Source organism: Phodopus roborovskii, unplaced genomic scaffold, assembly GCF_943737965.1.
Source record: "Phodopus roborovskii unplaced genomic scaffold, PHOROB, whole genome shotgun sequence".
Classification (NCBI taxonomy): Eukaryota; Metazoa; Chordata; class Mammalia; order Rodentia; family Cricetidae; genus Phodopus; species Phodopus roborovskii.
This window is the reverse complement of record NW_026126542.1, coordinates 421879-449142: the sequence shown is the minus strand read 5'-3', so window position 1 is coordinate 449142 and position 27264 is coordinate 421879. Positions and strand designations below refer to the sequence as shown.

At 44.8% G+C, this 27264-nt stretch overlaps 1 protein-coding gene across 5 annotated transcripts in view; it reads right to left on the bottom strand.

The window, feature by feature from the left end:
• Tjp2 (tight junction protein 2) overlaps nt 1-27264 on the bottom strand; it is a 91103-nt gene that overhangs the window by 26079 nt on the left and 37760 nt on the right. For 3 of the 5 annotated variants that reach the window (XM_051200129.1, XM_051200128.1, XM_051200131.1), the window contains exons 2-7: nt 11791-11844; nt 9563-9687; nt 7475-7577; nt 5839-6436; nt 1524-1627; nt 632-785 (exon numbers count right to left, since the gene is read on the bottom strand). In XM_051200129.1, the coding sequence (XP_051056086.1) occupies nt 632-785; nt 1524-1627; nt 5839-6436; nt 7475-7577; nt 9563-9687; nt 11791-11835 (1129 nt within the window). In that variant the 5' untranslated portion in view covers nt 11836-11844. Of the gene's footprint in view, nt 1-631; nt 786-1523; nt 1628-5838; nt 6437-7474; nt 7578-9562; nt 9688-11790; nt 11845-18272; nt 18463-27264 lie in introns of those variants that run through there. The other 2 variants (XM_051200130.1, XM_051200127.1) reach the window with 2 other exon arrangements.

Below are 27264 nucleotides of genomic sequence, written 5' to 3'. Positions count from 1 at the left end.
TATGTATATATGCACACATATATGTATACGTATACACATACATATACATACATACAGATATATCATGTACCATGACATTGAGCCGTTTTGACTGATTGTTTAGTATGGCTTCACTAAAGGTGGAAATACTAAGAGCCTTTTTGTTACTTAAGCAAAGCTGGAATTTATGAAGAGATTTTAACACAGATTTTAAGCACAGAAACGCCTCCAGGAAGAAAGGAAGACACACCCAGAAGCATAAGTTTTTGTTACTGTTTGGTTTCCTTCTTTCTTTCTTTGAAGCTGGTCAGGAACTTACTAGATAGACCAGTCTGGCCTTGACTCTGCCTCCTGAGAGAAGGTTTCAAGGCATGTTTAAAACACTGAAGTCTGTACTTTATTGGTATGTATGTGAGCACTTAGCAAATTGTGATCTATTACTAGTAAGTTCTGCTCTCGGTGGCCCAGCTAGGAGTCTTTCCCAAGTGAGCCAGAATTTCCTGCTACAAATCTACTTTAATAAACAAAACAAAACAAAAAATCAGGAATACTTCTCTTTTTTAATAAAGTTTAAAAGAAGGCTTCTTTGGCCCTCCAGCCTTCAGGCATGGCCCTCCTGACACCCCAGAAATCATGCACCCCCCCTTCTTACCCTCTACTTCAGAGTCACTGTCATTGAGGGACGGGACATTGATGAGGGTCTGCCTGCTGTCTCTCAGCACCACAAGCTGCAGTTTCCCTCTAGACTTTTCTATTAGCTTCCGCGCATCAGTTAAAGACATGTTCTCAGTAACAGTCCCATTGATCTGCGAATGAGGAATGGCGATGTTATTCACACGCGTGACAACTATTCACAGCTTTGTAAAAGCACACCTATTCTCCTTTATAGAACTGGAAAGAATTTTGCTGAAATACTTGGACCAGACTCCAGGATGACTGAATGAAAACAAACTATCCTTTAAATGAAACATAACCACACATGCCCTCAACAGGCACAACTGAGACCGGGTCCATAGTTCGTTTACTCTGCTCATGTATTTAACTTCCAAGTTCAAGGCTGCAAACTGGTTCGCTGCTGGACCACACTTTCTGATCGGAGAGGTTTATAAAAACTGTCAAGCATCCAGCAATCACAGATCAGGGGCTCTCTGGCTCACCTTTCCCTGGTACAGGAACAGGAACCTAAACTTTAAATCTACAGGGAGAAGGGCAAAGTCTTCCTTGAGGTTTTTTTCTTTTTGTTATTAAATTAGTACATCCTCTAAGGCTTGTTTTTCCTTTTCCTTTCTAACTTGTTTTGGGGGCGGGTGGGTAAGAGAGGGAGCAGACGTGCTGGGGGAGAGCCGTGCTGCTGAGCTACATCCCTAATGTTCCAGTGTGTTTGTTCTTTGGACAAAGACCACCTCACGGCGCTGCCCTTCTGTCTCTGCCTCCGTCCTGGCCATCAGGACTCAGGTCAGATATTCTGTCCTGCTGTGAGGGTGTGGAAGTACAGACTAGGACTGCATGCAGGCACACACCACTCCCTGTCCTTGTCTTCTTACCTTGAGAATTATGTCCCCCTCGTGAAGGTTGCCATCTTTGGTTGCCAGTCCTGTTCGGGTCATTTCCTTGATGAAGATCTGACTCCCCAGCCGGAGACCATACTCTAGAAGACAAACAAGGGAACACACACACATCCTCAACTTGTTCAGGAAACTTAAGGCTGGCTTTGAAGACTACTTCCGTTACGAAAATTTAATTTTTACACGGGATACTCTGTTAAGCTGGCCTAGAATCTTTGGAAGGGAGGGAAGAGAGGGAGGGAGGGAGGAGAATGAGAAGGGATTGGAGGCAGAGGTTAAGTGAGGAAAGAGAAGTAGAAAACAGGAGAAAGGAAGACAATGTTGCAAAATGTTAACAACCGGTCAAACTAGGGAAAGCAATGTGGATGTCTGACTTAAACCTTTCAAGTTAACTTTTCAAGTTAAAGGTTAGTGACAACGACCTGCTCCATCCATCTTACTAGGCAACTGTAAGGTTGCCCACAGGAAGCTGGGGACACAGTGAACATCAGCCATAACAATCCCCACTACCCATGGCTTGCAAGCTGGGGCGGAGCCATCCCAGCACTGTGCTAACAGTTGGCAGCACTTTGAACTGTTCTCAAAAGAAAAACTATACCGCATGGAGGAGGGATGCACATTTTCCAATATTTTAAGTGTTCTACAGACTATTCTGATGTTATGTACTAAGCCTGTAAAAAGACACATTTTACAGGAGAATTGTAGTGACTTTGAAAGCCAGCACAAGCAAACACTTTCAACATGTAAGTTTATTACTAGTGTCCTAACTGGAAACTGTATGCTCACAAAACAGTAGCTTTCTTCAAAATAATTTCTACTATTTAGGGAAAGTACCTTATTGTGATCAGAAAGGAAGCCGTGTTCAAATCAGTTTTAGTAAATAAACTACAGTAAACTTATTAGCCTTTGAGCTTATTACAAAGATACAAAGTGCTTAGTTCCTACAGTCCTCAGTGGTACAGTAACATCTGATATTGCTAAGACACTAGGTTGGTTCACCTTTAGCACCACACACAACAACAACTAAAAAGAAGTGCTGAGGTACACTCCACACCCTCCTAGGGACACCACATCTCTCCTTCTACCGGTGGCAAAGCCCACTGGTGAAACTGACTGCACACAGCCCAAGGTGAGGAAGTCTAACTTTTCTTTCCTATCAACACTTTCCCTGGTCTCCTAAAAGCTTAATAATATTCCTAGGTGACACAAGAGTGGCTGCAAATAGTTTCATGGGTCTGTAAGAACATTTCTTAAATTACAAAAACAAAACAGGAGTTAACCAGCTCCTGATACACAGCCAGGTGTATGGGGATAGGAGCTGGTGTCACTCCTTCTTAATCAATAGCAGCTCCTGTCTACTGGGTTTCTTAGAAGATTCCTTTTCCTGTAACCTTAAGCCAGATGTAATTAAGTTATAGGGTAATCTTAGCAATTTTTTCTTCTTTTAAAAAGTGGAATCATGAGCTGGAGAGAAGGCTCAGCAGCTAAGAGTACTTGCTACACTTGCAGAGGACCCAGATCGGTTTCTAGCACCCACGTGGTGGCTCACAACCATTTGCAATTCCAGTTCCAGGGGATCTGATGCTATCTTCTGACTTCCTCAGGCACCAGGCACGCATGTGATACACACACCTACACGCAGACAAAACATTCATATACAAAATAAATGTATCTTTCTTTAAAATGTAGAATAGGGCCAGTGAGATGGCTCAGTGAATAAAGGTGGTTGTTGTCAAGCTTGGAGTTCAATCCCTGAAATCCATATAGTAAGAGGAAAGGACATACTCTCCTTTATCCTTTGAGCTCCATACAAACATCGTGGTACACACACTCATCCCCATGAATAAAAATTATTTTTTATATATATATTCTTTAAAAGGAGGATCTGGAGAGATGGCTCAGAGGATAAGAACACTGACTGCTCTTCCTGAAGTCCCAGATTCGATTCCCAGCACCTACATGGTGGCTCACAGCTATCCATCACTCCAGTTCTACTTTTACACATACAAACACTCGTGCACATAAAATACAAATAAATAAAATCATCTTTAAACGTGGGGGTTTTATCCAGGCAGTGGTAGCACACACCTTTAATCCCACCACTCAGGCGGCAGAGACAGGTGACTCTCTGTGAATTCAAGGTCAGCTCAGTCTACAGATTGAGTTCAAGGAGAGAAACATAACCCCTTTATTTCTGCACTTAAGACCAGCTATGATCTGGGCAATCTCATAGGACAATACCTTCATTTTATTTAAAGATTTACCTCTCTCTCTCTCTCTCTCTCTCTCTCTCTCTCTCTCTCTCTCGTGGGTACCTCGGGAGGTCAGGATAAGGCATCAGAGTCCTTGAAGCTGGAGTTAAAGGCAGTTGTGAGCTCCCAGACATGGGTGCTGGGAACCAAACTCTGGCCCTCTAGAAGAACATCAAGCATTCTGAAGCACTGAGTCATCTCTCTAACCCAACAGTTTATACTTAAATTATGAGTCATAATTCATTAATGGGTCCTGAATTGAGTTCATAATTTTCTAACAGTATTTTAAAATTTCGATGTAATGGAAACTCTCAGTATCACACAGAATAAGCAATATGCCATGAGATTTCTGTTTAAGTTTTTTATATGGAGGTATATGGCAGCTAATCTTGCATGAGCTTCATCTAGGCAGCCCACATGAAAGGACATGGAAGAAGAAAGTCTCTGCTTTGTACTGCTGGCCTTCACCCTCCCTGGCAAGCTCACTTCTCCTGTTGCTACAGATTCCAAGGTAGACAGTACTTCCCAGGCTGCAGCATCAGATTGCGACTGCTGAGACACACATCCGGTCTCATGGACCGAACAACTACCAGATTCTTGGCCTTTCTGTCAGGAGAAAGCATTGCCAGACCACCAGATCCACAGCCTATAACGAGTCTAAGAAATCCCCTTTACACACACGTGTGTGTATACACATAGACACACAGATGCATGGACACGGACACACACACAGACACACACACACACACACACACACGCTCATCCCATCAGTTCTGTCCTTTTACAGAACCCCTAATACGAGGTACCCTGTGATTGTATGATGGCATACATGGCCGTTACTACGATAGGAGGGTGTAAAAGAGGCAAGGGTGGATGGAAACAGGGAAAGAGGAGGAAGGAGGAAAGGGCTGAAAAGCAATGTCCCTCAGGATGGGCCAGACCTCTTGGAAGGAGGTCCCTGCCTGTGCTCACTCTCAGAACATCTCTGGTCTCCACCTTTCAATCTGGATCCGGCTTGGGGACCAGTGAAGGGTCATCCCCTGACACGCAGCTATAAAGACTCTGCGAAGTCTTCATGCTTCCAAAGTGGCCGTCAAGGGTGCCCCTCTCCTCAGCAATATGGTACAACCTAAGCTTACACAGCCCTGTGCTCCGGTACCCCGCTCCTAACCTCCCATCACTCCAGTTATTTAAGTAGGAAAAACATAGGAAACATACTCCTTTGTCTAAAACCCCCTCCCAAAAAAAAAAAAAAAAAAAAAAAAAAAAAGCAAGTCCCCAAGCTACAGAACAACCTTGCATTCACGGTTCTCTTATTAGAACAGTAAGAGAACCAACGAGACAAAAGCTATGTTCTGAGAAAATTTACAAGTAGGAGGACAAGAGCCAAGACTGGAAAAGGCTCAACGCCTGTTCCATCTCCTGGCTTCAGATCAGCTAAGTGTGAGTTCCAGCTTCCTACTTCCTGGGCTTCAGAGTCATGCTCTAAGAACAGAACTAACAGCTTCTTTGCTGAGTGAATGAATCCTGGATGGGATTAAGTGTGCCCATGCCTCCAGGAATGCAGAGTCAGCCTTCACATACATACCAAACCCCCTGACCTGTAACACAGGAGAGGTCTCCTACCACCAAGGTCTTTGGGAGGATTAACTAAGGCTATTTACTCAACACCACCCCTGGCTTAGAACAGAACTCCATCAAGAGGAGATGGGGTACTGTCTTCTGCTTTGTTATCCCACAGAGTCGTGTCAGGCCCACCAGAAGAGCCTGAGAATCTTCACTGTAACAAGTGTGTACCCGTGAGGTACTTGTCTGAAGCAAAGCCATTGAGACACCCGTGTCCAGACCAGTGAGCCCTTCTGCATGTGTCTCCTTACCACAGAACAAGGACCCAAGAGTAACACCCCCATAATGTGGCACTGAGGAATAAATGAGCCCCCAGGTGTCTGCCAGTTCAGGTCAATGCTGAACACCGGCAGGTGCAGGGTGAGTGCCAGGTATACTGACACCACTGCTCGTATTCCCACATCATATGTGCCTACCTTCATTTGCTTTGTTTTTGGTCAAAAGGACCCCGATGGGCCTATCAGGATCATGCTTGTGCTCCTGCCGGGACCTAGGCTCGGGGCTGGGACTCCGGGAGCGTAGGTGTTCGCGGCTGCGAGCCTCAGGCTGAGCTCTGCGGTCGTAGGATGAGCTGTAGCCTCCCTCATAGTCAGGCTCATAGGATTGGTGATAGGAGCGCTCATAGTCTCGGTCGTAATCCCTGTCAATGCTGCGACCACGGCTGTGGTCCCGGGACACAAAATCGTGATCCAGGCCGCGTTCCAGGCTCCGGCCACGGCTGCGCTCCCGACTGCGCCCATAGTCTTCTTGGTCCAGGCCGCGTTCCAGGCTCCGGCCACGGCTGCGCTCCCGCTCCCGGCTCTGTGTGCGTTGCTGGGGACGCCCCCTGTCCCTGCTGTCCTCCCAGCTGTGGCTGAGCATGTCGTGGCTGCTATGCCGGCTCCTCTCGCTGTAGCCACTGCGGAAACTTCTGCCATCAAATTCATCTATCACCTCAAAACCCCGGTCATCATGACTGAGAGGGGGGCTGCCCTGCAATGGGGCCACCTGAACCTTCCGGGGCCTCTTGACCACCTGTCCAGACAAACAGATCAGATGTAGGGCAGTGCAAACAGAACGGGAGGGCGATGGCCCTGGTTCCAGCTTCAATGAAACTGTCCCTCTCTAGACTCGGATGGATGGATGGATGGATGGATGGATGGATGGATGGATGGATGGATGGATGGATGGATATAAAACCTACAACCCTTAAACATCTGTAACCCTGCCAGCCCTCCCAAGTTTCCTATCTAGAACTGAGAACAATAAAAAGAAACCTCACAAAGGTAGAATAAGATAGAAAGTGACTGCAGCTGTGAGTACAGTGTTTTTGAACCCTTCTGACCAAGTATGAGAAGCCCCAAAGGCTTCAGTTGGTTCTTCAAAGTCAAATGAAAATCCAGAAAGTGAGACATTTTGTACATAACTGCTGACACTCCTGAACATGTTGCAGGAAGATGACAGGCAGAGGTACCCCTTCCAGACCAAAAATAAATAAATAACTAAAATTTTAAAAAAGGACTAAAGAGATAACCAATTACAACGAGTGCACTTAGATCTGAGATGACTTTTCTGAAGCCATCTTGAGACATGGACTGGTTATTAGATGGCCCTGCAGTTACTGCTTTTCTTAGATTTGTCAACAAGATGGCTCTATTCTTAGGAGATATGTGCAGCAGTCATTAAGGAGAATGCTTGCGACCTTCCTTGAGAAGATATCTCAGACATAGCTTCACCACACCTGTACTAGCAACCTAGAAAACTACCAAGGTTCCAAAAAGTAAGCAGGCCCTAGGAAATGCAACTGTCAAATGGTTGTTTTCCCTGGGCATAGAAAACAAATGTTCTTGAATTAAAATCAGCTTCTCTTTAATATGGGCTCTTAACCACAGAGCCATCTCTCCAACCCTTCTTTATGTTCCAATAAACAAAAAAAGTCTTAATTTTTAGAAGAATTTTTAAATTTTACTTACAGCTTATGTGTATTTATTTACAGTTTGGCATGCGTGTGTGCGTGCGTGCGTGCATGTGTGTGCCTGTGTGTGTACCACATGCTATCATCACAGAACTTACAATGGCTGCGATCTTCCCACTTTTCCTAAGCTGCTGAACTGCAAACGAATGGAGCACGTCCTCCATGGGGGTGCCATTGACCATGACCACCCTGTCATTTTCTCTGGAAGCAAGAAATAAACAACAGTCATAAAAACACACAGTGAGTCATGCTGAACCCTTGAGAGAGAACAGAAGCGATACATGAGCCCAAAAGCTGATTCAGGGGTCCAGTGTGTGGCGGCTCCCAAGTCAGGCCACACATTCAGCTTCTGGGTGTTTACTAAGAACCACCGTGATTGTGTAGAAGACCTGTCCGGACCACAGGGTCACAAGAACGCACCCAGTAAAGAGACAGTGTGGAAACGACACCACTGCCCATCTTGCCTCGGATTCTTGAAGAAACTTTAAGAACACAGAATCCTATCACTTAGGCTCATCCAAAGTTATCCTAAAACTTTATATTACTCTAAATAAAAGACTAACTTTGATAAGACTACCAACTAATAAGATAGGAGCACAGGGATTTTTAAATCTCACACAAATTCAGCTTTTGAATGCTCCTGCCAATGTAGCCATATAGTTATCCTCAGATTCATTCCTGAGAGGACTCAGGGTCCATCTTCTAAAGTGGAGTTCCCTCTTTAGAACAGAGGCTGGCAGCAGAAGTTGAGTTCACCTATCATGATTTTTCTGCTATTAAATTCTGTTGGGAGGGTGTTATTTGGGTTTTTACTTGGGGGGGGGTTGCTAAAGATTAACCCAAGTCCTTATCTATACTAAGTGCTCTACTACTGAGGCACATCCCTAATCATTTTCATTAACTACACACACACACACACACACACTTTCGGTAGACATTGAGAAATGTGGAAACTGAGGCAGTCAATTCTGTCAACTGATGGGGGTTGTTCTTCTGTATATGTTTATCTTATTGGTTGATGAATAAAACATGGTTCTACCAATGAGGCAGGAAGATAGGTGGATCTAGGAGATGAGGAGGATTCTGGGAAAAGTAGGCAGAAACAGTCACCATGTAGTGGAAGACGGAGTAAGCGGTCTGGACCCTTATCTGGTAAAATGAGATCACGCGGAAATACTTAGATTAATAAGAATGGGTTAGTAATTAAGACAGAGCTAGCCAGTAAGTAGTCCTAGTCATCGGCTGACAGATTATAATTAATATGTCTTGTGTGTTATTTGGGATGCTGTGGGACCAGGCTAGCAGGAAGAACCATCTGCTACAGTCAACTTGGTCAGATTGAAAAGCTCTAAGAAGATTAGTAAAGCTCACTCCTAGGTGTGTCTGTGAGGATGTTTTCAAGAGAATAAGAGGGGGTTAGGCCCACTCTGAATGTAGGTGACCCCATCCCCTGTGCTTGAGGAAATAAAGGAGAAAACCAGGAAGGGCAGGTATTGCCTCCATCTTCCCCCTCTCTGCTTTCTAGCGGTCACATTGTTAGCTGCCCTGATCTACTACATTCTCCCCACCATGACAGATAATAACCTCTGAAAATGTGAGCCAAACTAAATAAGGGCTTCCTCTAAGTTATTTTCTCAACTATTTTGTTACAGCAACATAAGCTGCACATTCAGAAACAGTTTTGAGGATGTAACGCAGTTGGTATGATTCTGTGGCATGGATGAGACTCTCAGTCTAATCCCCTGCACTGCATAAACTGGGTGTGTGAACCCAGCATGCAGGAAGTTGAGAAAGTCATCCTTGTCTGTGTGGGGATTTGGAGGCCACCTAGACTACAGACATTGTTACCAAAGTAAAGGAGGGAGAGAGGGAAAGATGGGGGGAGGGGGGCACAGAAAAGCTAAAAGGTTCCTAAGCCTACAACTGACCGTTCTAATTACCTTCCTACGGGGGTGGGAGGGTGCACACACAGGATTTCCCTCTTCCCTTTGTGTCTGGATGGTCCCCGAAGTTTGGTGACTGTTAAAACATAATGTATTAACTGTGATCCTAACTCTCTCTTAAAGACTTCAGGTGCAATGTAGAAAGTACATTAGAAGGCACACAACCATCGTAATACCGTGTCCAGTGCCAATCCACAGGGCTGGCAGGGGCTGGGGAAGGGGAAGGGGAGTGAACACACTTACTGAAGCAAACCATCAGCAGGTCCACCCGGAAGCACATCAGAAATGACGATGGATGTTTCCCCATTTTCAAAGTGTGGGTTGTCTCTACCTCCCGACACTGCAATTCCAAATCCTCTTTTAGAATCCTGTTCATTAGAATTAGGAGAGGAAAAAAAAAAAATGGGGAAAAAAAAAATCCTCCCATAAGTGGCTTTCGGGATTTATTACAAGCACGCAATAAAACAAAGATCAAATCAATAACCAGAGACAGCCTGGGAACAGATGGGCTTACAGAAACAAATGAAAAACAAAGTAAAGCCAAACTGTGGTCATCTGACAGGTTACTAAAGGGAAACTGCTTATCTACAGGGAGCAGCCTGGTGGGAGGCGGAAAAAGATTGACTGCCCAGGCTGACTTTATCTCAAGAGGCAGAAGAAGGAAGGCTGTCTTCTGTCTAAACAGGAATCTGCTGTCCCAACGCCAGGTAGAGCATTCACAGGATCATTTGACCCAAGCAGGAACGTCAATAAAAACTGATTCTGTTTGAAAAAAAATGTATTTTTAAAGTGTATCTTTAGCCGAATATGGCACATGCCTGTGATTCATTCCAGCACTTAGGAGGTAGAGGCAACAGAGTCAACCAAGGCTAGCCATGATTACATGGCAAACTGGAGGCTAACCTGGACTAATGGCATATCTTTAAACTCAAGTGGTTAGAGATGGAATTGCACTTTAATTTAGGGTAAAAAGTACGCATGGCCTTTAAAAATAAAACCTAAACAGAGAGCTGGTATTATGGGGCTGGGGACATGGCTCAGTGGATAAAGGGGCTTGTAGCCAAGGTGAAAATAAGTCGCATCTCCACGTCCTCTGACCTCACACAGTGCTGTGGCATGCTGGTACCCAAGTGTACACATGGGCATGTGCATGAATACATATGAATGAAACATTTAATTAGATACATAAATAAAAAAAAACTAATTATTGTGACTCTGAAAGGGCAAAGCACTGAAACCTTTCCAAAGTGTATGCAAGAGAGGAAATACGGGTTTACTATCCATCCCTGATTTAGCGATGCATACCAGTGAACCTAGTTAACACATGACCTTACTTCAGTGTTTAAAAGGCTAAACCACACAATAGGGACACACTGACATTAGAATCCCAAATCAGGGTTGATGATACAAAACTACACTCAGAACTATGAGAAAAATCTTTACCCAAAGACAAGTTCATTGGAGCCCAATGTTCAGATTGCTTACAAACAAACAGTAGGCTGTCCCCCCATGGCTTTGGATCAGCCAGCACCATCACCAGCATCTGGTTTTAGACAGAGGTGGCTCCATCTTCTAAACCAAGCCTCAGGCCCCTTACCTTGCAATCTGAGGGACACAACTCAAGGGATATGTGATATGCTGGTAAAAGGGGCACAGACAAGAATCAGAAAGATGTCTGATGTTAAATGGGCAAGCCCCCACTGAAGAAGTTGTGATGACTGATCCAGAAGTCAGCAAACCTGGACCCTGACCCAGTGACGAAGTTCTGAGAGAGTCAACAAAAAATTTTCCCTTGGAAGAACTGACAATCTTTCTAGAAAGTAACAGAACCCAGAGAGATTCGGAGCAAGGTAATCTCTGTGGTGCCCAGAAAAGCACTAATGCCGACAGGAAAGCAGCTTTTTGCTGGGATAAGGACTGCACACCATGAGCTGACTGCAGACAGTTGAGGGGGTAGGGGGTTTGCCTGGAGCTGGGAGGCTCTGTGTGTGTGTGTGTGTGTGTGTGTGTGTGTGTGTGTGTGTGTGTGTGTGTGTGTGTGTGTGTGTGAACTGCATCTCTTGATTTCTAAGCCAGTCTTTTCAAATTTACTTTGGACTTAACTGAGGAAAGGGTACAGCTCAGCGCACTGAACCAAGGGCCGCCTCTTGCATTCTCAGCGTGCAAGGAGGTAGGAATTTTATTCCCAGCTCAAAAATCAGAAGGAAAAGTGAGATGGAGAGGGCAAGGAGGGCACTTGGGTTGTGCACGTTGGGAAATAATACAGGCTACTTTCATTCCCTCTTCCCTTTTACAGCCTGCATGGTAAACAGAATTCAATCAAGAGCACAGAGCATACAACCTCTGCCAACAACTTAATTATTGGCAGTGAGTTCTAACAATGTACTACAAAACAGCGTAGGCAAAAGTGAGTAAGATCCATGAACTGAAAACAACAGCAAGGGAGGATGCACGGGACGTGCAGAACTCACCTTCTGCAGGGTCACGGTGTACTGCTCCCATATCAGCTCCTCCATGCCTGGGCCCTGTGTGGCAACAAAGTCAATCTGAGTAGAGGCCAAATACCCCAAAGCCAGAAATAAAACTGTAATTGAACAGGAATCCAGCTCACACTTCCCATACACACACACAAAAAAAGGAGGTCTTTGCTTTGCTCAAAATGTTATGCTGCTTCTATGTGTATAAAACCTTCTAAGAAATGACAGTCTTAGTGCTAGGGCATTAAATGAAAGACAATAGTGTGAGGCCCTAAAAACGGAATAAATGTTCATTGTTAGGAAGCTTCTTTAATAATGTCTCATTTGGGGGATGGCTTAGCAGTAAAGGTGCTTGCTACCAGCATGACAACCTGGGTTCAATCGCTAGGACCCAGATAGTGAAAAAAGAGACCCAAGCCCAAAGTTCTCCTCTGGTCTCCATACATGTACAAAGTGAGCATGGACTCATGAACTTTCTCTCTCTCTCTCTCTCTCTCTCTCTCTCTCTCTCTCTCTCTCTCTCTCTCTAACACACACACACACTCTCTCTCTTTCCACTCCCCCATCAAGAAAGCACAATAAAATTTTAATTTTAAAAATAGTCTCCCATTTTTCTCTCTCTCTCCTGTTAAAAATGACCCTTTAACAATTTTCCACATCTTAAACCTAAAGAAACCCTTGGCCTTGTCATCAACAGGATGTGTCAAACTGAGTAAACTCCAGGATATTTTAACTTCTCAGTATCACTTGGTATAAAACAGTCCACTGGAACTTGCTCTGCTAACACAATTCTAAGAGATATCCAGGGAGACTACTGACCCATTAAATGCAGGCTGCCTCTAAAAAGGCTGGAAATGTCAAGAAAGCACACAGCTACAGACGGCAGGCGGCCTAAGCAAGCAATGAAACAGAAGGTACAGAGAGAAGGAAAGATCTGCAAGGACGGGGATCAGAGTGGATACAGTAAGGGAAAACGTACTTCCACAGAAGGACCTCAGAGACTCGTCCTGCTCGTGGACACTGTAGAATTACCACTCTGGAGAATTCCTTCCATTGATATCTCTTCACCGGTTGAGAATTATTGTAATTAGGTACCGTGAAGGCAAATTTCTCTTTATCTTGTTCTTGTAAAGGTATAGTGAAGAAGCAATCCTTTAAATCAATAACTCTAATAGGCCATTCTTTGGGTATCAAAGAAGGCAAGAGCATTCCAGGCTGTAGAGAGCCCATTGGCTGGATAACTTTATTGATGGCTCTCAGGTCTGTAAGCATTCTCCATTTACCAGATTACCTGCATTTACCTGCATTCAGGTTTGGAAATGAGTCCCATTATGGAAAGAGACTGTACATATTCCCCAAACATGCCAAAGTGGCACTGGTAATGCCACCACATAGGAAACACAAGGTTCCTCTCTCCAAGGGACACATTTAAACGAAGGCTTCACAGAATTCCAGATATGTAAGAAAGCTGAGTTCACAGTTCACATGCACTCATGCATGTATGTACACAGCTCTCACACACACAAACAATAAGTGAAAGTTACAAGAAACAAACTGAGGGCTGCATTAGAAACATGAAGAACAAACCAAAACAAAGCATAGGTGATGTTTTTAAGAATTTAGAACACCTCATTTAAAGTATAGTTATCAATGAACAATAGGCCATCAAAAGAACCAAGCAAACAAATCTGAAATATGATTTTTTTTTTAGAAATGTAAAGAACTGAAGTGACATGAGATGCCTAGCATCTCATACTTACTGAAGAAGACAATTATAGATAAAGCAGACACAAAGGGACAACTCCTAACACAGCACAAGGCCTGAAAGGTGAGAAGTGTTTGTCACACAGAGGACAAAGAGTGACAAGGTTCAGAGGGCTAATACTGCACTGATAATTAGAGAGATGAAGAGGTACTGAAAAATATTCAGGTAATGTGGCATTTTCTCCCTGTGCTCAAACTCCTAAGGTTGGGAAAGAGATGCCCAGAGCTAAAGACAATGATGGCCATTGATACGCTAGGCCAGATAACCCACTCACTCCCTCTGGAAGCAGAGGGCTAGGAAATGACAATTCTGTGTGCACAGAAGAAACATGAGGTAGCCTACTGTTGTGACTTAACTGATTACACACACTGAGAGGCAGTGGTGACTCTTGCTCTCCCTCCCCGTGTGCTCAATTCTGGGACATTTCCCACAGCAAATACCATCTGGCTCCAAGAGATCAGAATTCTCAAAGATTAAAAAAACTACAATTCATATTATTTCTAGGATCAAAAAGATACAAAGGTGTAGGAGGGGTAGGCAAAATCTTGGCTATGGATGTGTGGGTGTCTGGGCAGGATGGTGGTGGTGGGGGAGTGGCAGGATGCTAAAGTTAAGAAGATGCCTGCATCAGTACAAAGCAATACACAAACATCCTGAAAGGATTAAGATGAAATTATGGGACCCCCCCCCAAAATTGCTTACCATGACCACTGTTTTGATTTTGTTTTTGTTTGGGGTTTCTTTGCTGGGGGGGGGTCTTCTTTTCTTTTTTCATGCTAGGATCAAACCCAGAGTCTCGCATGTATAAGGCACATGTTTTATCACTGAGATATATCCCCAGCCCAGTTTTTTCTATTTTAATAAATGACTGCTGGGCAGTGATGATGGTGCATGCATGCCTCTAATCACAACACTCATGAAGCAGAGGTGGGCAGATCTCTGTGAGTTTCAGACCAGCCAGAGCTAAGAAGTGAGACCCTGTCACAAAAAGAAAACAAAGGAAAGGAGGAGGGAGGGAGGGAGGGAAAAAGAGAGGCAGGCAGGCAGGCAGTGTCCCTACAAATATATTAATTGATATGTATCTTTGAAAATGTTTAAATTAAAAAAAAAATCCATGCATGTTGTACACACCAGAAATCCCATTATCTGAAAGATAGAGGCAGGTGGATCAGACTGGTGTAGTGAGCATGCTCCAGGCCAGGTTGGGGCACACAGGAGATTCTGTCTCATAATAATAATAATAATGACAGTGATGACGATGGGAAGATTTTTTTAAGTGAGATTTTGATGTCTGGCTCATCTTTGTCCCATGGCTTCCTAGAGCACAATGTCATGCGTACAAAACAGGTGGTTGCTTTTTTCTTTCCAATACACCAAGAGATAGACACACTCTCTGTTCTATGAATATGACTAAGACAACACTTTCTATTACTTGTAAATGTTCTTATGGGAAATTTCTATTAAATGCAACAGTTCTTTGGTTGTTTGCTGCCCTGGTGGTTTGATGAGAACTGTCTCCCATAGGCTCTGGTATCTGGATACTTGGTACCCAGTTGGTAGCACTGTTTGGGAAAGTCTAGGAGGTGCACATCACTGAAGGCAGGCTTTGAAAGTCTGAAGACTCATCATTTCAAACTAGTGCCACTTCTGGTTACTCTCTGCTTTGTGCTTAAGTTAAGATGTGAGCTCTCAGCCTGCTCCTCCAGCTGCCATGCCTGCCACTTGGCTGACATGATGACTCTCATCCCTCTAGAACCATAGGCCTAAATAAATTCTTTCATCTACAAACTGCCCTCCTCACGGTGTTTTATCACAGCAACAGAAAAGGAACAACTACAGTTACTGTTTGTAAGTTCTAGGGAATGCTCTGTCTTACTGAGCCACACTCCCATCTCTACCTCTCCACCTGTGTTGAGTAAGCAGGCTGGAATCTGAGATGTCTGTGGTCCAACTTTCTAAACGTGTTTTACTGTCTTTCCTCTCTGGAAGTTTACTATGTCTAAGAGCATCTTTCAGCAGCTGCCTGTGTATTTTCCCATTTTAATCAATCTCATGTTAGAAAGTTTCCTTAAGAGAAATGAATGTAGAACTCAACTTTTAAGACCGAGAATGGGTGTCCCTCTCCATAGACACAGAAGTCTTGGCCATCTTTGTTTTTAGCTGTGGCCTTAGTAAAACTAACCCATGGCCACCTGCAAATAGCCTCAAGAAGAGAATGTACAAACACAACATACCCAAACCCAAACAATGCACAACACAGACACTTCAAATCACAATTCAACCTGAGGGACTCCTCAAGGATTTGAAGAGAGTGCCATCGTTTTCATATAGGTTGAAAAAGAAACAATGTTTCACTACTAAATGAACATATACAACACTACTGAATTTAGAAATGGTTAAAATGCGGAATGTTAAGAGTTTAACACAACATGAAATGTGTTTGAAATTTATTTCGAATTTCATACATGCATATAATTCATACATTTTGATCAAATCCTCCTCCTCCTTGTTGCCCCCTATATCCTGCCCGACTTTTCCCTTCCAACTTCATGTGCTCTTTTTTTTTTTTTTTTTTCCTTTTAAACTTAACCCACTGAGCTCATTTAGTGACCAGTGTGTGTATGGATACAGGACCAGTACATGCACAGTCTCTCAGGGACCACATCTCTGAAGAAAATCAACTCTCCCTCCCAAGAAGCCACTAGGGCGAGTAACATAGCTCAATCTGGTGACCTAAATTTAATCCCTGGACCCACATAAAGGTTGAAAGAGGAAACAGACTCCACCAAGTCATGCTCTGGCCTTCCTGCCCACCCCCACACACATACAAATAATAACTTATTTAAAATGCTAACAACACTCATCTTCTGTTTAGTGATATATGTGCGCATGTATGTATGTCTTATATGGTAAAAGTGCAAAGAAAAAGCAAAGGAATGAATATAAAACTGTAGATGAAGTAGCTTTGGAAGGCGGCAGGGGTGAGTTTTACACCTTGGTGGGATGGGAGAATGTGATGAACTCATGGTATTTGTTATGCATCATGCTTTCAATGCTTAAGCTGTCTATAGGCAGCAATCATTTCATAAGTTTAAAGTAGGGAGGCAAGGGAGTCATCAAGGGGCTCCTGACTTGCAGCTGACAACCTAACATCCAAGGCTGTATCTAGTTCCAGAAGTTTTGCAAGGAGAAAAGGAGAGCACAGCAACTTCTGCTGGGGGAAGGCAGGTGGGGGCAGTGTCGGCAGTGTGACATACAAGGACAAAAAGAGCGACCCGTGCAATGGGTGCAGGCGGAGCGGGCAGTGTGTGGGAGAGCCCAGGGTGCTCCGGACTCCTCGGTGCCTTCTTCCCTTCTGTAAAGGTTAAAGAGCAGCTTTATTAGGAAAACAAAGGTGGCACAGACTCTTGAACAGGTAAAGGCACAGGAGGACCTGCAACTCCTGTCTCCTCAGAGAGCGGGGTTCCACCGATGGGCCCCTGGCACCTTTTCAACCTCAGCCTGAGATTCCAGCCACCAGAAGCAGCTTCCACGTGATTTGCACGATTTCCTCTCATCACTTTACTTTCCATTAAAGGAACATCGGTGGTAGCATCATCCGTGCTAGAACAAGTCACTCCATGGGTAGTTAGGAGCTATGTGACCTACTGCAAATAAGAATCTCAGTGTATGGTATATTTAAAGACTGAGTGAGAGGAAGGTGAATCGTTATTCAAACTGTTATTTTTAGGCCTTTTACAGAGCTCATTTTCTTGGGAAATCCTTGACCAAACAGATAACTACCCATTAAAGCTGGGAAGACAGTTCAGTTGGTAAAAGTGTTTGCTGCATTAGCACCAGGACCTGAGTTTAGTACCCAGAACCTAGACAAAACCACCCTGGAATTCCAGCATAGGGGAGATGATGGCTAGCCAGTCTTGAAGACTTGGCAAGCACCAGGCTCTATGAGAGAGACCCTGTCTCAAAAACCAGCCCCTGAAGAACGACACCATAAACTGACCTTTGGACTTCACACACGAGCCCCTTTCACACACATGCGCTCCGCCTCCCAACACACACAAAAGGAAACATTTAAAACCAACCACAGGCAGACAACTAAGTCTCGACGGCCCGTGGTGACCCTGAACTGCCAACTTTTAAGCTCCGTGTCCATATATTGCTGCTTCCCATTGAGAGAGACCACTAAGAACAAAAATTCACCCCAAGCTGCTTTAAAGACACCATGAGTCCAAGCCACATGGCAAATATCCACGTAACAGAGCCCTGTGTACTAAAACTAATGTCAGAAATCGCCCCTCAGATGTGGAAGCCCTGCCATCGGGCTACAGGCTTTTACAGGATGCGAAGGTTAGATGTTTGATCCCAAACACAAAATTCTCAAACATACACAAAGCAGCATGCTAATCTTTCCCCCAAGAAGCGGAGCTGTCTGCGATTGCCAACACATGGGGATCGGCAGTCTGACTCACACATCCAGTGAGCGGCTATCAATCTCACCTTTGGTCTGCTCAAAATAAGACGAGTATTTAAAATTCTACCACTGACTGCAAGCCACATTCTGCATGCGATCTCACAATTTGTTCCTAAAAGCTGCCAAGACACAAATAAATCCGAGGATAAAGGAGTCACTGTGCCACTGTGTGAAGGGCTTGCCCCCCTCCCCTCCGGCAGAGAAAGCATGGGAAAGAAAGTCGAAAGCTGAAGGACTCACGTGGCCTTTCCACCTCTCCAACTTTTTAACTGCCTGGATCCACATCCTCTGGAATACCTGAGCGGCCTTCATGGCTCCGCAGAGTCAGGGCTGGCCACTGCCTATCTCCCAGGCTGCTCGCCCATTTCCACCACTCCACGTGGTTACGTAAGGCGGATACAATAGTGGCCCACATTCCCAGCAAATCCTGTTGTCATCTCACAGTGACACATCCATACAGCAGGGACACCAAGCGCTTTGAAAAGCACTACTCGTGAGGCACAAAGAAGGCAGTCTGGACTCACACCACTTCAACAGCTTTCTCTTCCTCCCTCTCTCCCACACAAGCAGGACAGCACTGGGGTGCGCACTTCTTCCAGCCACGGGAAATCATTCAGGATTTGCTTATGACTTATTATTAAGTACTGCTGGCTGTCCACATCCACAGATCCTATGTGTGTGATCTAGAAATAATTTCAGGAGCCAGAAAGATGGTTCAGTGGTTAAGAGACCAGAGTCCGATTTCCAGAACTCACATAAAGGAGCTCACAACTGCCTGTAAATTCTAATCCAAGGAATCCAGGGCCCCACACGGCATACATGCATACACTACTCACAGACAGACAGACACATAAATACAAATACGAATAACCTTTAAGATTTTAAAAGACAAAAAAAACAAGCAAACAAAAACAAGCTGTCTCCTGGCTCTGGGGAGGCTGAGACAGTGAGGATCAACAGTTCGAGGCTAGTTTGTACTCTACGGGGAGATACTATCTCAGCACAAAAAAAGGCAAGACAAAACAAGTGTGTGTGTGTTAAACATGTACCGCCTTTTGGGGCGATCATTCCCTAAATAATCTAACTACTTAAGCAGCAATCCTATTACATTAGGTGTTATAAGGTCCCTAAAGACCACTGGAAGTACATGAAGATCTACCCAAGTTCCATGAACATCACACCACTTGATATAAAAGGACTTGAGATTCTGTGTGTCTCAGTGTGTAAAGGACTCCTGGGGTCAGGTGAACCAAGAATGACTGTAAATTAGAGAAGGGCTATGGAAAGGAACAGAGAAGTAACTTGTTCGTAGACACACTCCATACAGGAAATGTAAAACAGCAGGAAATTCACGGCTAAACCAACCTGCAAGTGTTAACCAATTAAAAGGCACCCAGAGAAAAGACATACATTCTTGGTGACAACCAGGAGAGCTGCTACAGGTCGGCACTGTCACAGGGACAGAGATCTTGCTCAGCAGAGTTCTTTTTTATTTTCTCTCTTCCAAACTTACCATAAACTTAGACAAAGAAACGACAAAGCGCTCTCTGTCCTTGCTTCTTTGTGTAGCTTTGGATTCTGAACATAAGGGTGCCTGGGCTTGCAACCCAACGCACGTTTTCAGAAGTGTGCTGTCGCCATTGAGTGTCTTGTCAACAGGCAGAGCTGTTTGCAAAAAGAAGAATGTGCCACCTGGTTTGACACTGGGACATAGCTCTAAATTTGGGCCACATAATGGTTATAGGACAGGAGACAATTTGAATCCCAAAATGTTAATTTGGGGTTTTGGTTTTTCGTTCTCTTTTATGATATTTATTTATTTGTATATATGGTAGAGTGTTTTGTCTACATGGATAACTGCACCAAATGTTTGGGTAGGCATGCCCATGCAGGCTAGAAGAGGACATAAGGTCCCTAGAACTGGAGTTACAGACCTTTGCCAGCCAGTGTGTGTATGTGTGCTGGGAACTGAAGCCATCACTCTAGGCTCCAAAGAGTAAGCTTTAAAGCCACAAACCTGAGTACAATTCTTGAGCGCTGGGTGTGCCTTTTCCCACCTACACCTCAGAAGGCCAGCAGCAGTCACAAATGGAGAAATTGCCATCTCCCTCGACCCTCTCCACCCACCCGGGAGTGCAGACCAGTCTTGGAAACATCAGAACAACCATAGCCTGTCCCCACTGGCACTCCCACTGGTGACATCAGAAGGACATTTGCAGGAAGGCTGCCTCCAGGCAAAGAGCAGGAGTTTCCCATGCACCTTCCCTAGATTCCTAACATCCGCATTTACAGTCAAGAAACAGCCATATACTGCAAGATAAACAATTCTTCAGTCATTCTCCTAAGGCAGTCCAGGCCAGCGGGGTGGTGAGAAGTGTAAGCAAATTATTCTAACCCAGTGTAAGTGCAACACAAAGCTCATTCATTCAACACACATTTGCCCAGAACCAAGCAGATGGCAGACCTTGAAACACTGGGGGATATGCACCAAATGTTCTTCTCTCAGGGGAAGGAAGGCTTCAATGGAAGAAGCAATGCAACTCTCTTGCTCTCTCTTGGCATCTATATTTCATTTTGAGGCAGGATTTGAATATGTGTCCCAGGCTGGCCTTGAACTACATTCCTGCTTCTACCTCCTTTCCCAGGAGCTGGGATTATATGCAAGGCCACCAAGTACCAAGACTGCTATGGATATCAAAGAGGGAAGAATTAATCATAAGGAAGTCTGAAGAACTGTCAGGGAAAGAAACCAGTGGGTGGGTTCAAAGACTCTGAGGTAGGAATCAGCTCAGTGATTGGCTGAGTCAGGTAGACTGACAACATAAGAGCCAGTGCATAAAGAGAGGGGGCTGAAGAGATGGCTCAGAGGTCCCAGAGGTCCCGAGTTCAATTCCCAGCAACCACATGGTGGCTCTGAGAGGGGGCTGGAGAGATGGCTCAGAGGTTCCAGAGGTCCTGAGTTCAGTTCCCAGCAACCACATGGTGGCTCACAGCCGTCTATAATGAGATCCGGTGCCTTCTTGTGGCCTGCATGTAGACATGCAGGCAGAACACTGTATACATAACAAATAAATAAATAAATCTGTAAAGTGAACTGAGACAGCAGGCTCGGAGTGTTAACGGGCGGGAGCTGGAGTGAAGGGAGGCATGTACCAACCACAGGAGGCACCTTCTCCCACAAGTTTACAAGAGCTCCTGGCTGAAGGAGGACAAACTAGTCCAGTAGAAAGGCACTCTATGTGGAGGGAACAGCACATTCTGGTCCAAGAACATGAACTTGTAAGGTGTGCTCAAGACGCTGGGGAGTACACTGTTTAGTAACATGTTCTCTTCTACGTGAGCATGCTGAAATTAGTCTCCTGCCCGGGACCCTTGATGATACGTACCTACCCAGGGGAATAGGCCACAAGGTGGTTACAAGGACTGGGAGGGAAGGAAGCCACCAGCACTGAGCAGACACCACATCTGAGGGATTTCACACCGACTCTCAATGAACGCCGTGTCCCATGGGTCAGCTGCACTTGTCCCTCTTAGGGACACCAAAGACTTCCCTTTTTTGGGTTTTTTGTTTGTTTTTGTGGGGGGGGTTGTTTGTTTTTTTTTTGAAACAGGGTTTCTTTTTGTAACTTTGGCTATCCTAGAACTAGCTAGCTCTGTACACCAAGCTGGCCTCGAACTCAGAGCCATGGCTCACCTTTATCATAGATGTATCTGAATCTGATGACAGGATGCGATGGGCGCATTCCACACACTGAGCCTTTGATGAGTGTTAGGATGACCACAGTGGAGGGGTGGGAGGGGGGAGATGCTGAAGAGAAGGAAGAAGAGAGTGAAGGAGGGTGGCCTCCTGATCCCAGCACTTGGGAGGGAGGCAGAATCAGAAGGACCAACAATGCAAGGTCAGCCTGGGCTACACATTCAGATCCCACCTCAAAAATAAAATAAAGGGGGGAGAGGGGGACGAACTGAGTCATCCAGGTCCTTGAGAGGTCAAACACAGGAGTGGAAACGCCATCCACTAAGTGGTGACTGGATCTTTGTGTATGAAGTGTCCCTGTGGCACCTTCAGGCTGGATCATTAGAATATCAACTGCAATCCCAGGAAGAGAGGCTGTCAGAAGCCTGCTACCACAGCCCACTTCCTCTAGCAGGGACGCTTGGGATTCCCCTCCTAGAACCCAAGGAAACCAGTCTTAACGACAAAGTACTGTTAATGCTCTGCTCACATGCAGGGCGCGGCACCTCAAACCATAATCCCAGGACTCAGGAGATGGAGGCAGCAAGACCTTTGAGGGTGCTGGGTCAGCCTGGGCTAAGTGAGAGAGAAAGAGAGAGAGAGACAGAGAGATACTGAAAAACAAAGCCTCTGCTGACAATTTTGAAACACTTGTCAAATAAATCAACAAGCGCTATCCCCCTACATACAAGATAAAAAAAGAAAAGAAAAATTACTTCAACTGTGCACAGTCTAGAGCTCATTTCTTCTGTATCTCTGTGCCGGGCTGAGCGAATTGTCGCTGCAGCTGAACCTAGGCACCTCCTCTTTCCTTCCTTCTTCCTCTTGTCACCCACTTCTGGAAGCTACCGAAACTCTTGAGTGCTTGCTTCATATGCTCAATTTGCATATTAATTTTCTTGGCCACAATCTTGTCCTTAACTTGGCTTGCTTGCAACAATGTCAACAGCGGGTGATACCATAGACTCTTCCAGTTTTGCCATGGTAACCTTTGTGGGGTGTTCCTTTCTGAACAGTGCCCATCCCCTTGATGTCCACAGTAACACCCTTCATGTTTTCTTAAAGCAACCGACACAGGGGAGACAGCAGCTCGCCACATGAGGCAAAGTCTTCAAAGCCAGCCTGAACGAGACAGCAAGACTGGTTTCCTTACAATAATATGAGAGAAGGGTCTCCGATGGGTTCTCAGCATGAATAAATGGACATTTCTGACCAGTTGCTGAGACACTCCAGTTGTGAAGTTTTGAAGTTTTTTTTTTGTTTGTTTTTGTTTTTTTTTCCTGTTGTTGTTGTTTTTGTTTTTTCGAGACAGGGTTTCTCAGTGAGCCCCGGTTATCCTGGAACTCACTCTGTAGACCTGCCTGACCTTATCTTAGAGATCCACCTGCCTCTGCCTTCCAAGAGCTGGGATTAAAGGTGTGCACTACCACCTCCCACCTGAACATTTTGCTTTCTAACCCAAACTATATTTACCTCAGTGTGGATTCCCACAAAGATGGCTGTACTCTATCTTAGCACAAGAACAGAGAGTTCAAACTGTCCTCAGCAAGTCATTAAGACATAAAGGTCAAAGATGTGGCTACCGTAAGATGTTAGGCTGTCTAATACTAAATAACAACAGACCTGAATCTGAGGTGTGGCTACTCCTGATCCTCAAGGTTAGGGAACAAGAAGTTGAAGCTAAGGCATGGTTACTGATCCCTTAGAATAAGTGAGGAAGAAAAGTCTGTTCCACATACATGTGTTCCCCCTTTGGGTTAAAGTATATAAGAGTGGTGAAAAATAAACTCGTGGCATTTCAGTATTGACTGATCTGCCCTCTGACTTTTATTCTGTGTCTCTGTCTTTATCGTCTATAGCTAGCCTTTCCCTCATCCACACATCCCCACTCAGGTACGAGTGGCTGGCTCAGATTGCAGCCCCACAAAGGCTACTCCCAATACCTCAGGTAAACATTTTTAAAAAGGTTAGGGGATTGGCAGTTAAGAATACTTCTGTTTCTTCAAAGGAACCAAACTCAGTTCCCAGAATCCCAGAATCCTCATAGAGGGTCACAAGGTATGCCTGTAACTTGGGAAGTAGGGGCAAGAGGTCAGAAGTTGAAAGCCAGCTTCTGGTACATAGCAAATTTGAGGCCAGTCTTAACTACATGAAACTCTGTCTCAAAGCAAAATAACTCTGTCTCCTAGATGGTACGGTCCGAAGGCAGGGTCTCCAACTATGCCCTGCCATGGGCCGTGAACAATCATCCAACCTTCCTTTGCCTGTTTTTGCACCACTCCACCAGCCTCTCTAGGGCCGCTGTAAGATACTCATCAACAGTACACACTCTAGATTCAGGCTATCAAATGGGTTGCACAGAAAGCACACTGAAGCCAGGACCTGAGCTCAGCTTGTAAAGTGCTTGCCATGTGAACCCGAGGATGCAGTGCCATCCTCAGTACCCATATAAGAAAGACGTGTGGTGGTGTGGTCTGTAGTCCCAGGACTAGGGAGGTGGAGGCCAGAAGGGGCTCACCAGCAAGTCAGTCAGTCTAGCCTACACAGTGAGTTCCAGGTGAGAGCCTGTCTCAAGAAACAAGGTATTTTTCACTATTTTCCACTGAAGAAGCTACTTCTACCAAATGCCCACCACGGCATTAAAAAAATCTACTGGTAACCATTCCCTGGCCTTCAGACCCACGGATCCCATGACTCTTCATGGTGAGACCCCATAATAGGAGACTGGCAAATATCCCATTTTAATAACACATACACACACATGCCAGCAGATAATTACATTTAAGACATCTAAGTTCACAGCTCTCCTACACTAAGCTGCAAGGCATAATTTAAACAGACCACCCTTATTTGTAATTACAAAGAAGCCATTAATAAGCCCAAAAGGAAGGTGTTAATTTGGCAACAAAGACACAGCCCTGTCTAACTGGTGATTTTCAATCTGACTCAGCCCATTTATCATTAAAACACAGCTTCGCTTTAAAAACAGCAAACACACATACAAACTGCCACCCCATAATAGATACAAAGATAAAGAAAATTATGAACTGCTTTGTCAAAAGGCAGGTTCAAACACCACCCTTGAGAATTGCTGGCAGGCCTGGCCCGGGAATGACACACATGAGGTAAACTGATCCTCCCAGACTTGCGGCACCATCCGAGCATGGCTCACACAGAAAAGAGACACCGTGTGCTTCTGTCCCTTATCAGTGAACCTGGTGATGGCTGCAAAGCTGGTACCTGCAACAGACATACCTTTCCTACTGGAGAAGAGACCCAGGAGCCTTGAGAGCCCACCCTCAGACTGCAGTTCCAATCAATAGCTGGAATGCCGAAAGGGCAGAATCCCCAGCTTGCCCTGAGCTGAGGGAGGTCCCCTAGAGCCTCTGAACAGCATGTTAACACTGGAGAACTCAGTGCTAACAGTCTCTGCACCCAAGAGTTTTCTGTCTTGTCAACATCCCCATAGTTGTATTGTTCAACATGGAGACCACTAACCTCATAGGACCACTGTGACCAAGGAATTGAATGTCTAAATTTAATTTTAATTTACTTAAAAACTTGAGATAGCTATACTTACTACAAAATGTTAACCATACCCCCCAATAGTGGCATAAGGGGTTTCTCGTGCTTTAGTATTAAAATGTACACTACAGCCAGGTGGTGGTGGCCCATGCCTATAATCCCAGCACTCAGTAGGCAGAGGTCGGTGGGTCTTTTTGAGTTCGAGGCCAGCCTGATCTACAGAGCTAGTTCCAGGACAGCTGGAGCTCTTACAAAGAGAAACCCTGCCTCAAAATAAATAAATAGATGATAGACAGACAGACAGACAAAATGTATACAAGGACTGGAAAGATGGCTCAGCACTTCCAGAAGTGCTTCCAGAAGACTCAGTTTCGGTTGCCAGCAGCTCACGACTATATAGAACTCCAGTTCCAGGGCATCCAACACCCTCTTTGGACCCCCCAGAGGCACCAGGCAGACACAAAGTGCACACACATACTCAAAAGTCAAACACCCATACATAGAAAGCCAATCTGTGCAAACACATAACACACACAAGAGTGAGCAGCTTCTCACCCCACCTCCAAGCTTGTGGTGTGTGGGTTACAGAGCACAGACATTTCTAACCTCTTGGGAAAAGCTGCCTAGCATTTAGAAGAAGCTCTAAAGGCCTTGATATTAACTTCATCAGCACAGCTCTTTACCCAGCATGCAAGACACGGGTTCAATTTCCAACCCTGCCACACACCCCCCCAAATCAACCAAAAAGCAGCACTCACCAAGTATTAGCTAGGCTTGGTGGCACACACCTATAGTTTCATCACTAGGGTGCTGGGGGGGGGGGCAACCTGATCTACAAAGCAAGATCTGGGCCAGCCACAGCTACATCAATGAGACCCCATCTCAAAAATCAATCAATCAAGGAGAAAGTCAGACTCTGGTCATCGTGAACCAAATGTGATGTTTCTTATGCTTTTTGGACAAGGTGGTGGTGGGTTAAAAAGACTATTTTTGAAAACAGTTTAATATTTTAAGATTGATTTTAGTAACATTAAGGTGTTTGGGTTGTTTTGGGGCTTTTTGTTTTTACCTGCAAGGAGAAAATATTTTGAGCTTCATTTGTAGACATGTTGACAAAATTTAGCAAATGACACTTTGAAAGTTATAAATGAGTTCAGAGGATATAGGTCACAGGCAGAGATCCTGCCCTGGGTTCAAGTACCACAAGGAAAAAAGTTATTAATTAACTTTATTTTAAACCACTACCCTATGGTACTTTTTAAAGCTTGTGGTTTCAACTGTGTATTTTTGATGAACTTAAAATGTCTTATTTTGGCTGAGGGTGATGGCACACATCTGTCATCCTAGCATTAGAGTTGAGGCAAGAGGGCTATTGTGAGTTCAAGGCTAGCCTGAGTACCAGGAAAATCTGAGGCTAGCCTAGCATTCCTAGTAAATTCCTGTCTTAAAAAAACAAGCAGGGGCCAGGCGTTGATGGCGCACACCTTTGATCCCAGCACTCAAGAGGCAGAGGCAGGTGGATCTCTGTTAGTTCAAGGCCAGCCTGATCTTACAAGAGCTAATTCCAGGACAGCCTCCAAAACCACAGAGAAACCCTGTCTTTAAAAAAAAAAAAAAACTATGTAAAATTCTCAAAGAGAGGTTTCCTCCATAGAGAAACCCTCACAGTCAAAGCCGCTGAAGATAACTGAGCTTACACATCAGATGGCCTTGCTAATGACCATGGCTTCAGAAAACAGATGACAGAGTATTGAAACAAAAACTCCAGGAGCTTGAAATAGCCTATTCCATAAGTTCCTGCATTTTGTATGAGGCTATCCAGAAGGTTCAGTGGCTTATAGCACTTGTCGCCACATGGTGGCTCCGGTTCCAAGGAATCTGATGTCCTCTTTTGACTTCCAGCACCAGGCACACACGTGGTACACATATATAATGCAGGCAAAACAATCACACACGTAGAATAAAATAAGT